Raw genomic sequence first — 14,626 nt, forward strand, 5'->3', positions numbered from 1 at the left:
TCCTCCAATATACTACTTGCTTCCCAGGCATCTTCGTCTTACCTAGTTGACAGGCTCTATCCTGCAAATACTAGAACCCCTTTCTTTACAATTCTGATCCTTCTTCTTCAACTACCTAAGATTGAAGATGCCTCCCAAAGCAACAATGACTACCCGATCGTCGGTCGCTCGGGGATCGCCAGCGAACCCACACCGAACCGACACCGAGTCCATTGTTCCTCCCGCCACTATCTACGACGGAAGTAGCAGCCCGGAGAACAATTCTCAGGACCGGACTTCCCAACTTAGCGAGCACCTCGCTGAGGTCGAACGCCTCGAAACCCTTCATGCGTTGCTTACCCGAAAGAAGGAACTCGAGGAAGCAATCGGCCAAATAACCGAGAAATCGTTGTCGGATCGCCATCGACGCTCTTCCTCTACATCATCTGATCGAGGACGAGCTTCCGGAGAAATCAAAATCGAAGTTGCAATTTTTAAAGCACACTACAGTATACAACAACGCCAAACCTGGCTCAATGACCTCCAAGACATGTTCGCAGGCGCACCCCGCAAATATGGATCGGACGAGAGAAAGATCCTTGGTGCCACCAACTGCATGAGTTCTGACTGTCGCGAAAGATGGCGACACTATGTCGAAGAGAAGGCGGAGCCCCAGCGAACCGCTTACAAAACGACATGGGAACTATTCGAGAAATGGACTCTTACGTTACTACACAATTCGGCCACACTACAAGCCGACATCGCTACCTCTTTACAAGAGGCCCGGCAAGGTCCGAATCAAAGTCCAAGCGATTTTAATTCCTACCTCCTCTCGCTCGAAAGACATTTCGAAGCACCGTCGGAGGATCAACGGGCACTTAACTTCTTCACTAAGTTACAGCTTCGCCTCCGATCACGTATCCAGAATGCTATGCTTCATTTGCCTAAAAATCGGGACGAGATGGTATCGACAGCGATGCACTATTGGAACCTCATTCAAACGGAGTCGGGAACAAAGGACTACCCTCCCCGCTCAACAAACAAAAGACATCACTCCCCTGACCAACAGGGATATCGAAAACGGACTAACTTCAACGGGCCATCCTCCAACTTTGGTCGGGGCCGAGGATGGAACCGTGGAAGCTTCCGAGGACGAGGTGGTGACCGAAACCCAAACACTAAACCATATTCAAACCGGCGTGAATTCGGCGCAAAGCCGCATGATCGCCAGCGAAACGATAATACAACTCCACAAAAACCATACAGCTGTTTCACCTGCGGGTCAACAGACCACTGGAAGGACCAGTGCCCCCAAAATTCGACTAAGGTTCAGTCGGCACCAGCGCATTCGGGAAAAGCCAGAGGGTCGGTGTAGAAGCCGGGACACCGACCCCTCAAGATAAAATTGGGACCACAAGCCGCCTATATATCCCAATTACCGTACGGGGCGACATCGAAACGCATGCGGATCTCGATAGCGGAGCCGAGGTTGACATCGTCAGTCATCAATTTGCTCAGCAATACGGACTCCGTCGCGCACCACTCACCGGCGTCATTATCTCAGCTATCAATCGAAGGTCAACACCTACTTATGGGGTGTGGATAGTCCCTATCACGGCGACCGACTCGCGGGGGACTACTCGCACCTTCGAAAGGCGTTGTCTAGCTATCGATCGAGACCCTCGCCTCGAAGGAAGCCCGGTTCTCCTATCTATGACAACGGTGCGAGATGAACACGTCGACTTTTCGCCACATAAACGCCAGTGGTGGTATGTCGCACCGTCATACTCGATAGCCACCCCATATCAATTTGTAAAGGAATGCCGGAACCACGCGTACGTGTATGCGGTGGTAAAGCTTCCTGAGGAAGTGTGGCTTCCAGGAGACAACCAAGAATACCCCGCCTCACGTGAGGAGGGTCTCCCTAGCGAATTACTAGCGTACCGCGACGTATTCGCTCCCGAAAATGCCAAGACCCTACCACCTCAGAAAGCAACAGACCATACTATCGAGCTAAAAGACGGCGAAACGCCGCCGTATGGCCCAATTTACCCTCTCTCTCAGACAGAACTTCGAGAGCTTCGGTCCTACCTAGATGAAAACCTTGACAATGGTCGGATCCGACCCTCGAAAAGTCCAGCAGGGGCCCCTATCCTATTTGTTCCAAAGAAGGATGGCAGTCTACGTCTCTGTGTAGACTATCGGGGATTAAATAAGGTCTCAGTCAAAAACCGGTATCCCCTTCCTCTCATCTCGGAGATCCTCGATCGACTCGCTGGCGCGCAGTTCTTTAGCAAAATTGATATACAAGATGCGTACTATCGGATCAGGATCCGTGAAGGAGAAGAGTGGAAAACAGCCTTTCGCACTCGCTATGGCCATTTCGAGTATACAGTCATGCCGTTTGGTCTTACGAATGCACCAGCCACTTTTCAGAATTATATTCACACGGCGTTAAGAGGGCTTCTCGATGTCGTTTGTGTGGCGTATCTCGATGATATCCTGATCTTCTCGCCGGACCGCGAGGCCCACACAGAGCATATTTGTCAAGTGCTACAGAGGTTACGACAGGCACAGCTATACGCGAAACCTGCAAAATGCACCTTCTACCAAGACCAGGTTGAATTCCTAGGATTCGTGGTGTCTAGGAATGGCATATCAATGGATAGACAGCGCGTCGACGCTATCGCTTCATGGGAAATCCCAAAAAGCTACCATGAAATCCAAGTATTCCTAGGATTCTGCAACTTTTATCGACGATTTATCCAAGGGTATAGCCTGATTGCATTACCTCTAACCTCCCTGCTTCGAGGAAGTAAGAATGGCAAGAAGCCTGGTAATGTCTTGCTCTCCGACGAAGAAACGCAAGCGTTTCACCGGCTTCTCAATGCATTCCAAGAAGCCCCAGTGCTCCAGCATTTTGATCCACAAAAACGGATCCGTATCGAATCTGATGCATCAAACCTTGGGATGGCTGGAATCCTCTCGCAGCCAGACGCTAGCGGGACATGGCACCCCGTAGCGTACTGGTCAAAGAAATTTATTGGCGCGGAGCTCCGTTATGCGACGCCAGATCAAGAGCTTTTCGCTATCGTTTATTCGTTTAAACAATGGAGGCACTACCTAGAGGGTAGCAAGTATCCCGTCGAGGTGCTTTCAGACCATGCTAATCTCCAGACATTTATGAAGCAGCCTAAGCTTAACGGCAGACAGGCAAGGTGGCTTATGTTTTTAACTCCGTTCGAGTTCACTATAAAGCATCGCGCTGGGAAGACCAATCCCGCGGATGGCTTATCAAGGAAACCAAATGCCAGTCGGGTTGCGCCCGCAGCTGAACTTACGACCCCGATCCAAGAGCGCTTCGCTAGCGATCAGGGGGTGAATGTACAGCAAATTGCTGTCAAAGAAATGAATACCGGTCAGGATGTGCCTGCAACCAAGGCCAGCCAGGATGTGCCTACGACTGAGCTTAGCGAGCCCGGGACGCCGGAGCTTAGCAAGAAGAGAGATAGCCGTCGAGCATCTCTGCACCGTCGAGTGCTGATACGCCGTCGAGCGTCTATTAAGGGAGAGAAACGCCGTCGAGCTTCTCTGTACCATCGAGTACCTCTGCGCTACCCAGCGTACCGCCGTCGTGCGTCCCGTGAAAAAGTCGTTAGTCACCGCTGCATGGTTTTGCCCCTAGTCTTAGAAGAAGACGCCATGACAGTTCGCACCGCTGAGGGAGATCGTGCGATCACCCAGCGGGAGGTTGAGCGCGCCTGTGTGGTTGAACAAGTCTACGGGCTAGACGCCACGACAGAATTGAAGACCTTAATTGGGCGAATACAGGGTGAGGACCCTGAGGCAAGGCGTCGAATCGTCGGAGTCTCAGAGGCAAGGCGTGGAAACGTCGGAGTCTCACAAGCCAAGCGTGGGACCACGGGTTGGTCAGTTCAGGAATTGAACTCCACGACTGATTTAAAGTCCCAGATCGGACAGGAACAGGGCGGAGACCCAGAGACCCGCCGTCGTATCACCGACGTTAAGCTAGAAAAGCGCGGGAACCATGGATGGCTAGTCGACCATGAAGGCCTCCTTAGATACCAAAATAGGTTGTACATCCCCATAAGAAATGGCCTACGTCAGAAACTGCTAAATATCTACCATGATGATCCACTCGCAGGACATTTCGGTCGAACTCGCACCACCGAGTTACTAAAACGCAAATTCCATTGGGTTAACTTGCAAAAGGACGTGGCCCAATACGTCAAAGAATGCGCAGTATGCCAAGGGGCAGCCACACCAAGGCATCGACCTTATGGCGAACTACAGTCGCTACCGATTCCCCAGCGACCCTTCAGCGATCTAGCAATGGACTTTATCACCCACTTGCCACAGACAATTTACAAGGACAACACCGTCGACGCGATCTTAGTTATCGTGGATAGATTTTCAAAATACGCCGTCTTCCTACCCGTTTCATCTACAATTGATGCTGTGCAACTAGCTGAATTGTTTCACCAAGAAATCGAACTCCGATTTGGCCCGCCAAATAGCATAGTTTCAGACCGAGGATCAGTCTTTACTAGCAAATTCTGGTCTAAACTCTGCTACCAAAGCCATGTCAAATTGAGATTTTCGACAGCGTTTCACCCGCAGACCGACGGCCAAACGGAAAGGATGAACCAAGTACTCGAGAGCTACCTTCGATGCTTCGTCAATACGGAACAAACCAATTGGCCAGTCCTCCTCCCTACAGCCCAATTTGCCACCAATAATGCTATAAACTCAACCACAGGGTTTACACCTTTCAAAGCACTTTACGGTTATGACCCAAACTTCCAATTGCGCGCCGAGGACGGCGCTTCCAGGGAGGAAGTCCCAGCAACTACAGCACGACTAGAAAAGTTGCAAAAGCTACGAGAAAGGCTTCAAGAAGCATGGCGAAAAGCAAGCGAATCGCAGGCGAAACACTACAATAAACGCCACGAACCTATACAGTTCCGAAGGGGACAATTAGTTGCACTATCAACCCGCAATCTCCGAATAAAGAACCCATCAAGAAAACTTGCCCCAAACTTCATTGGACCTTTCCGGATCCTTGACAAAGTTGGAAAGCAGGCGTACCGGCTAGCATTACCCGAGCAATACTCTCGTCTACACAATGTCTTCCCTGTCTCTTTACTCCAAGAATGGCATCAGCGAAACGATAGTGAAACCCTACCTATGCCAGAGCTAGAAGATGATGATGAGTGGGAGGTTGAGGAGGTCCGGGGTGAAAAGAAGTTCCAGAATGAACTACACTACTTGGTTAAATGGAAAGGATGGCCCTCCGAGTACAATCAATGGGTACCACTCTCGGACATGGGGAATGCTAGAGGTATTATCGCAAAGTTCCAGAAGCAAAAGAAAAGGTCGAATTGATTGAATTATCCTGGGGAAACATCGATCCGACCACAAAACACTAGCGAAAATACAGCAAGACAACTAGCTCACCCTAGCTACCCGCCATATCCACAAAACCGGAGAAAACACAAAAACTATCCTCGAAAGGATAAACAGCAAAAGACCCTCCTACGAGCCAACGAAACACTAGCAACCCGACGACTAAACAAGGTAGTCCTCAACGGGGAAATCCTTGACCACATCTGCCTCAAGCTGGTCGTACTGGGGGTTAGAGAGGTTATCGTACTTCTCCTGGCTAGCCACAATCTCAACAACAGCGGAACGAAAAGTTCGCACAGCAAAAGCCCAAGCATGGTAACCATCATCCGAAAGACGTGCACCGGGGTAAGTCGAAGCTTCAGCGACGAGACGGCGAAGCGACGACATACCGACAGTGACAGGGATTGGCTGGAGCAATCCACGACGGTTGTGGACAACTGCTTCGTAGGACTTGGCGATGTCCTACCGAACAGTTAGCAAAACGCTAGAGAAACAACAACAGAACACCGTACCTTCGCTGGCTTCTTATCTGAAGCAATGCCAAACTGCTTACGGTGACCATCTAAGAGGACGTTGAAACCGGCGAGCAGGGCCTGAACAGCCTGGACCAGGTCACCAAAGACAGCATTGTCCAAATCGAAAACTTCGTTATCGTCCTCATTGTCCCAGAAAGGCTTGGCCCAGTCGAGAATGCACTGGAGACGCATCGCATCACCAAGGATACCTTCGTTTACCTACAGAGAAACGCTGGTTAGCCGCTATCATAACACCATGCTTATTGGAAACACTCACAGGCTCGCAATTCTTATTGCGGCTGGCGCACTGACGGCATCTCTTCGACGACAAGCCGTCGTCCCAGCAGGGGATCACTGGTGGTCCACTGGTGTCCCAGTTCTCCAAGAAAGTCCGGAAACAGTGCATGCACCACGCCACATGGCGGAGATAGGCGACAGGGCGAAGGGGGCGGTTCTTCTTCCTGACTCCACCGGTAAGGGCACGGCGGAGACCAGCAAGAGAAGTGGGTCCACTGGGGGTGGGAGTGCTGGGAGCGCTGGGAGTAGGAGTCTCGGAACCAGTGATCACCGAGCGAGCTGCTGGCGAGAATTCAGGTGCACTAGAGGTTTCCTCCTGCTCATCGTCCGAGCTGGAAATCACACTCTCAACCTCAGATGGAGTGGGCGAACGACTGGGAGGAGCTGGGGCTGCTGGGGCCTTGCCACGACCTCGGCCACGGCCACGACCACGACCTGTTCCGCGGGGAGGCATGATGATCAGCGCACAGCAGTTAGATCGCTACTGAAACGACGGCAAAACAACAGCGAGTCAGCAACGTGTCGTCAGACTTAGACATGGGAATGGTCATCACACTTACCTGAAGATATGACAGCCAGAATCTGGAGAAACACCAGAGAAACGACAGCGACGTGAGAACGTGTCGCTGTTGTGGAAAATGATGAGGGAAAAGGAAAACTGAAAGGTAAACAACAGGGGATTTATACCCATGAGGATGAATTCACAACAAAGCCCTGTAACCCTGAACAAACAAACGCAGAAACAAACACGTCGAAGACGCTTTGTTTCACGCAGTTTCACTGTGTTAAAGAAGCTTTGTTTACCACAACAAAGCGCACCACCCATACAAACAAACCCCTGCACCCCAACTAGGAAATCATGAGGTTTTCCAGCCCTATCAAATTCCTGCCTCAGGCCCCAATTTTCCTGCCTGCAACCGTCTATCCTTACACTATCGTTTCCCCATCGCCTTCCTGTCTTCCCGCAATTACTATTTCTCCTGCAAGAACTAGCTACCTTTTCCCACTGGGTTTTTAATGGGCTACGCTCTGCAGACTTCACCACGGGTGCGGACACCCGTACTGGACGGGGGGATAATTGTAACGGAGTCCTCAGGAATCATGCACAGAGTCCTCAGGAATCATGCACAGAGTCCTCAGGAATCATGCACAGAGTCCTCAGGAATCATGCACAGATCTCTCGCACTGTCAGAGGATCAACATCATACAGGTGTCGACACGTCAGCGCTTCCTCACCGCAACGCTGATCTCCCATGTTAAATAGTGCACTCCAGGAGAACCCAGAGGTTCTCCAAGGATCAGTCTCTGTATTCCTCCAATATACTACTTGCTTCCCAGGCATCTTCGTCTTACCTAGTTGACAGGCTCTATCCTGCAAATACTAGAACCCCTTTCTTTACACGGGTCCCCTCTCAAAATATATATATCACTTATATAGTATATAGCACCACCATTTTATGGTCTATAATATTATAATTAAATTTAAGGGTTGCTTAATAATAGCACTTTCAAAAATTCGCTTAATATTTTGTGTAATACCCCTTAGCCTTCCTCACTGCCTTCAAACGTCTTCCCATGCTCAATATTAGCAAATCTATCTTTGCCTAATCTAATGCCTTCTAAGCTTCCACTAGGCATTTTTTAAAATATTTCTAGTCTGCCTCCGACCTTCCTTGACTAATAAGCTCTAGAAACATCGCAAAAAGCTTCACTTTTAACCAGCGCCATACCGGTTCAATTGGGTTCAAATCGGGTGAGTGCGCGGGCTAGTCTTCGACGTATACTCTGTGAGTTTTAAACCACTCTTACGTGTCCTTCGCTAGATAAATCCTCGCGTTATCTTGCTAAAATACTAAATTAGGGGTATATATTGGCATTAGACCTTTTTCGAGCGTCGAAATATACGACTTCGCAGTATAACCCCTCCCCGACCGCGATTCTTTGTCCCGTTCCATAATTATTAATTCTATTCGACCTTCTAGCTAGATTCCGGCCTAAACCATTTGTGAAATATCTTTAACGTGAGCCTTAGCATTCACAAGGTCCTTAGGAAGGCCCTCCGAGGTTATACGAAAGCACTATTGTGGTCCAAAATTCGAGGTTCGTTGCACCAAACACTCGTCCGAGAAGATCCACGATTGGAAGCTTTCGCGTCGCTATTTTCGCGCAAATTTTAGCCTCTTCCTTGCAAGAGGAGGCTTAATTGGTATTTTCTATTTTAATCGCCGCTTTCCGAGTCCGAATCGCTTCAAAATTCGACGTATAGTGGAGGGTGACGGATACTAAGCTATGGCAGCACTTAGCTATTTATAGGTCTAAAACGGATGCCGACGTGCCTATAAATAGAGATAAGAGCAAGCGCGCTCACTAATAATAGCGGGACGGCCGCTTTTTTCGCGATTCTCTAGCTTTTCGCCTTCTGAATAGCGTTTTAGCGTATTGTAGATTGTACGCCGAGAGTAGCCAAAGTCATTAGCTAATTGCACTTGCGTAGCGCCATTCTCGTGAGCATAGATAATAGCTGACCTTTGGGACGTAGATAGCTGCGCCGTTTTGCTATTTTTTGGTCCTACTTTCATTACAATCGGAGCAATAGGGGAGGTGTAGGAGTGAAAAAAAAAGCATGGGTTGGTTGTTGGGCCAATATAGTGGGGCGGAGTGGGAAGGAACATTTGACTAGTATCTGTAGTAGGTTAAAAGGGACTGCTACTTAACGATTAATACTTTTTAGGTAGTATTAGTATCTAACAGGAATTTAAAGAATTTCTATAAGTTACTAATTAAGATATAATTAGATATTTATATTTCTAGCTTCTAGTTAGTAACCTAATTTTTAATATCGTAATAATATAGGTTTCGGATTTCGTTAAAATTAATATATACTACTAAAAAGCCTTATTAACAGCTACTAGTGATTAGTAAACAAAAATAAAAATATAATTATGAAGATATTAGTGTAGAATATACTATATTTACTATAGTATTCTAGGGTAGCTTGCTTAGTAGGGAAATATATTAATATATAACTTATATATATAAATAATCTATAATAGTAAGAAGCTTAGCGTTATACGTCTTATATTATAATTTTGGACTAACTATTATCTTAGACTAATATTTAATTAGATACTAATAATACTTATTAAGAAAGTGCTAGCTTAAATTATTATTAGTCTAAATCCTAACGTATTTCACATACGAGCTGGACACCCCAAAACACCATAGTACATGCGAAATATTCTACACTGATATCTTAACAACGACGGTTTTATTTTATTATTTTTCAATAGCCGTTGATAAGGTCTTTTATCACTATATGTTAATTTTGAAGAGATCTAAAACCTGCAATGCTGCGGTATCGAAAATTACGTTGCTAGGAGCTAGAATTATATATATCTCAATCACTTTCAATCACTAAGGGATAGAAATTCATGAAACTATTTTTAGAGTCTAGATACAACCTAAGTGTTCATTTATAAGGATAAGTTCCTATAACCTATGGTTGTTGTGATACTATGTTATAATTTATCGCATTTACTATGGTGTTTTGGGGTGTCCAGCTCGCATGTGAGATACGTTAACTTGATTCACTAGTGAGCCGCGCACCCCACCAAAAATGCGTCAATTAATTAGACTCTTTATTCAACCACCCACCATGCCACTAATTCGTACTCAATCCTCTCAAAAACGTATAAGTAGGAGGGTAGGACCTTATTAGCTATATAGGCTATTTAGAAGCAATAATTTACCTCTTTACGTGGCACCGCGCTGTTTTAACGTGCTAGAATCGACACTCCGTACGTGCCTTAATAGGGTTCAAAACCGCGCGTCTTCCCGCGCAAATAATTTAAATTAACTGAAATTGAAGAGGAATCTCTTTAAAAATATATTCTCTCTATAGATCTCCGTGGAGTAGCTCCTTAGCCTTCTACTATATAAGAAATAGCGAATTTACTACTCGTGGAGCGTGGATCTACCTTAGTTACTTCGGTCGGCTAAAGTTAGGTTACAAAATTCGTGAAAAGGTATCCTAACCTTTCCTCCCTATTCTCGAAAAGCTATAATTACGATCGCGCGAAGTGTGAAGACCTAAAAATTATTAAAGAATAGTTTTCTTTTATCTAAAAAACGATCCTTTCTTACGGTATCCATCCTAATACTATCTATAACTTTAACGAGACTAGATTTATAATAGGCTTAATTACGACCGCGAAGATTATTATAAGAAGGGAATACTATAGTTCGCGATCGCTCTTATAGCCCGGAAATCTCGGGTATGTAACTATAATTAAGTATATAAATGCTTTAGGATAGGCGCTTCCTCTATACGTGATTTTTACAGGTAAAGTCTTTATTAAATCTTAGTTTAAGGGCCTTCCGGATAATTTAAGACTCAAGATTAGTCCTAATAGATAGACCTCTAATAAAATTAGACTTTAGTAGCTTTAAAAGCTCTTTAGTCTATATACTTTTTCCCGTATAAAAGGGAAGTATAGACTTTTAATACTTAATAGCCACGGAAGTTATTTAACCGCGGAGTTCGATTAAATTTATAAAAAGAATAATATTATTATGATTTATAGACCTCCGTATTTATCTTATCTTTTATAGCCTCTTAATATTAGCTATTATATAGTATTAAAACGTGCTTACGCGTAGCTTATTAAATTAAAAACGCGTGTTAGAATTAACTATATTAATAAGCTAGACTTCCTTAAAGCCTACCTATCTACGTAAATTAAGGTATTTAAATCGGAGACTATTAAAAATAGCTTTACCGTCGCTAGTTTAATATCGTATAATCCTAATCGAGTACTTTTAAAGCTTAATATCCGCCTTTATACGCTAATCCCCACCCCCCTCTTAAGCTAGAGGAGTAAGTAAGATCTAAAAACGCGTTTAAACTATACGTAATTATAAAAGTAAGCTTCCTTAATTAAAGCTTTACTAAAAGCGCGCTTATAAAGCCTATCTAGCCCGCTTAACTCCGCGATAAATTAGGTTTTAAAGGCTTTCTAAACTATAATATAATCGATAGCTTTACTTAAGAAAGAAGGAAGCGAATTACGCGTTATAAAGAAGCGAAAAGGGACTCGGTCTAAAAGGTAAATAGCTTCTAAAGAAGGCCTTAAAGTTTTAGAGGCCTCTACCTTAGTAGCGTAGCTAGAGTAAGCGGTTTTAGTATAAATACCCCGTAAGGTAGAATTAGACCTAGCACCTTTATAGCCACGTAAGAGAGCGTTACCGAAGTGTAGTATATATAGAATTTAGGGTTATAAATTGACTACATATCCTAATAGAACTGGTTTTTAGCTTAGCAAATTTAATAGCGTTTTGGTTGAGATAATTATATTTAAAATTGATAGGTTTAGTGGGGTGCGTAGCTCACTAGTGAAATACGTTAATATATGAGACTTAGGCAATGATTTAGTCTAGGGTTAAAATATTAAAGGTAATATTATTTTCCAAAAGTATACTTAAGTCTATATACTAAATACTTTATAGGTTTTATAGGTAAAATAGAATTATTTCAACATATTATTAGTATTCTTCTAAAGTAGAGTATAAGTAGTTACTAATCGCGATATAAATAAGAATCCTAGGATAAAACTTTAGTAAAACCTAACGTAGCCTATAAACTATTATACTTTAAATATATAGATATTGGTCAAAAAAGTATTTACCCACTACCCCACTTATATTTGACCCGGCAACTAACCCACCTTTTTATTTTTCTTTCTACACCTCCCCTAGGCATCCAATTCCAATGAGAATCGACCCAAAACGTAGGGAATAGGCTGAATTAAGCCCTAAGCAAAGGTCAGCTATTGTCTACGCTTATAAGAGTGGTACTTCATAGTCAAAACTAGCTAATAATTTTAGCTACACCCGCAAGATTATCTACAATACGCTTAAGCGCTTTAAGGAATAAGAATCGATTAAATCGCTTCCTCGAACCCGACTATCCTTCAAAGCTAGACTCTCGAGCTAGCACTTACCTCTATTTATAAGCGCGCCGGCACCCGTTTTAGACCTATAAATAGCTTAGTGCTGTGACTCCTAGTTATCCGTCTCGGTCTACTATATAGCGAGTTTTAAAGTAATTCGGACTTTAAAAACGGCGTAAGAAAAGGAATATACCAATAAGCCTCCTCTTTTAAGAAGGAGGCTAAAATTTACGCAAAAATAGCGAGGTAAAAGCTTCTAATCGTAGTTTTTCTCGGATAAGTGTTCGGTATAGCGAACCTCGAACTTTAGACTATAATAGTGCTTCTGTACGACCTCAGAGGGCCTTCGTAAAGATCTTATAAATACTAAGGCTTACGTTAAAGATATTTTATAACTGATTTAGGCTAGAATCTAGCTAGGAGGTCGAATAGATTTAATAATAATATAGCGTAATAAAGAATCGCCTTAGGGAGGGGTTATACTATAAAGTCGTATATTTCGACGCTTAAAAAATGTCTAATACCAATCTACACCCCTAATTTAGTATTCTAGTAAGATAATATAAGGATCTACCTAGCGAAGGATATAAAAGAGTGGTTAAAACTTATAGAATATATATTAAAGACTAGCCCGCGTACTTACCCGATTTAAATCTAATTAAACTAGTATAGCGCTAGTCAAAGTTAAACTTTTTACGATATTTCTAGAGCTTATTAGCTAAGGAAGGTCGGAGGTAGACTAGCAATACTTTAAAAAAATACCTAGTAGAAGCTTCGAAGGCATTAGATTAGGTAAAGCGAGATTCGCTAATATTAAGTATAGGAAGACGTTTAAAGGTAGTGCAGAAGGATAAGGGGTATTATATAAAATATTAAGCGAATTTTAGAAAGTGCTATTACTAAGTACCCTAAATTTTAATTATATTATTATAGACTATAAAATGGTGGTGCTATATACTATGTAAGTGACATATATATTTTGAGAGGGGTGTTACGCACGACTATTGGGTCGTCGCTATGTTAGAAGATTCCTAGGTTACACTTACCTAAATGCTTCCTTGCTTCTAACGTTAACGATCTGTCTCTTAACCGTACCGTTGCCTAATAGGCCTTATACGGGCTAAGTCCTTTTAAGGATATTAAGGAGCGATACTAGGTAGAGTGCCGAACTAACTAATACCGGAGTATAGGTCTATTCGTAGTGTTATTAAGTTATAATTAAGTTATACGAGTCACTAAAGGTTTCTAAATAATAGAATTATTCTACCTATCGACTATCGACTATTCTACTACCTATATAATTATGTGTTCCTATGCTAGGAACTCGGTATGGTTATAGCGGACAAAACGTATTTATACGGATTAGGCCGAAAGTAGCCTTCTACGCGTAGACCCTATCTATTATATATAGCTATATATATATAGGATAAAGTCTACCGGGTAGGTTCGTTTAGGGTAGATTATACTCTTACTCACTTTTAGATCACGTGTAGTATCTTATACCCTAGACACCCTAGGTATTTAAGGAAAAGCGAAACGTGATTATACTAGATAGGTCGGTTAGCTCTCGGTGGCCTATCAGTAAGTTGCGGCCCTATAATCGATTGGTGCCTGGTAGGTCCGTAACAAAGGGACCCAAAAAAGAGGAGTGGGAAGGAACATTTGGTAGGGGATGTATTACTTTTATAATGTATAGAATCACTTAAATAGTAACGCTATAGCTTTCTTAGTATAGTAAGATTAGCAATTAAATATTTCTTAGCTTTTTTATAGTAAAGGAGCACTCTAAAAAAATAATATATTAGTAATATTCCCTTACTAGTCCTATTATTATATTCTAGAGGTAAGAGATTCTAGAAAGCCTTAAAACTATACTTAATTTATAATAAAGAAAGCTTCCTAAATAGATTCTATTATAAGACTAAAGTTTTTAGTAATCCTTCTTATTAAAAAGGGATTAGGATATCTAGATTCTTAACTGTAGGGGCCTTAACTAAAATTTTAAGGCCTAAGATAGCTACTTTATAAATATAGTAATATAGAGGTAAAGGTTATATACGGGCTAAGATTCTAGAACTATAATAAAGGCTATTCTCGCCTTCGCTTATTAGATTCCTGTAGAAACCTTTACTATTAGAGGCGTTCTCTGTCCTTTATACGCTCTATCTTAGAGTATATAGTCTTATTATATTCGCTTTCTTATATATTTCTTCTTTTAGATAGTTCTGATATTAGCGGCGTGTGGCTCATAGTTTTTCTAACGTAAAATAGCCGCGCTATATATAGCTAAATAGGTACTATTCACGATCTACTTAAACACTTTATTTACGCGCGATAGATCCTCTTATTATAGTTCATTAATAGCAGAAGCCTACTAGCGAACGCCTCTTATAATATATAGTATCTTTAGTATAAAATTAAGGCTTAAATTGCTACTATAGCTTAAAAAGTGGGGGGGGG

The 14,626-nt window shown here is 43.2% G+C and overlaps 2 protein-coding genes across 2 annotated transcripts, besides 2 other annotated features; one reads left to right on the forward strand and one right to left on the reverse strand.

The window, feature by feature from the left end:
* Nucleotides 1-145: 145 nt before the first annotated feature.
* On the forward strand, nucleotides 146-5,385 carry PENARI_c009G06202 (uncharacterized protein; the record flags this gene model as incomplete). The annotated part of the gene is made up of 2 exons (XM_022631887.1): nucleotides 146-1,344; nucleotides 1,458-5,385. The coding sequence occupies 2 exons, from the start codon at nucleotides 146-148 to the stop codon at nucleotides 5,383-5,385; spliced, it is 5,127 nt and encodes a 1,708-aa protein (XP_022488382.1).
* A 183-nt stretch (nucleotides 5,386-5,568) lies between these two features.
* PENARI_c009G03397 (uncharacterized protein) lies at nucleotides 5,569-6,672 on the reverse strand (the record flags this gene model as incomplete). The annotated part of the gene is made up of 3 exons (XM_022631808.1): nucleotides 5,569-5,868; nucleotides 5,919-6,140; nucleotides 6,199-6,672. 3 exons carry the CDS (start codon nucleotides 6,670-6,672, stop codon nucleotides 5,569-5,571), a joined length of 996 nt encoding a protein of 331 aa, XP_022488236.1.
* Nucleotides 6,673-13,107: 6,435 nt separating this feature from the next.
* Nucleotides 13,108-13,127: a sequence feature (Short protein (PENARI_c009G11385, OGE52857.1) was converted to a misc_feature.).
* Nucleotides 13,128-13,274: 147 nt separating this feature from the next.
* Nucleotides 13,275-13,290: a sequence feature (Short protein (PENARI_c009G11385, OGE52857.1) was converted to a misc_feature.).
* The last annotated feature ends 1,336 nt before the right edge of the window (nucleotides 13,291-14,626 follow it).

This window comes from Penicillium arizonense, assembly GCF_001773325.1.
Source record: "Penicillium arizonense strain CBS 141311 chromosome Unknown PENARI_contig009, whole genome shotgun sequence".
Classification (NCBI taxonomy): Eukaryota; Fungi; Ascomycota; class Eurotiomycetes; order Eurotiales; family Aspergillaceae; genus Penicillium; species Penicillium arizonense.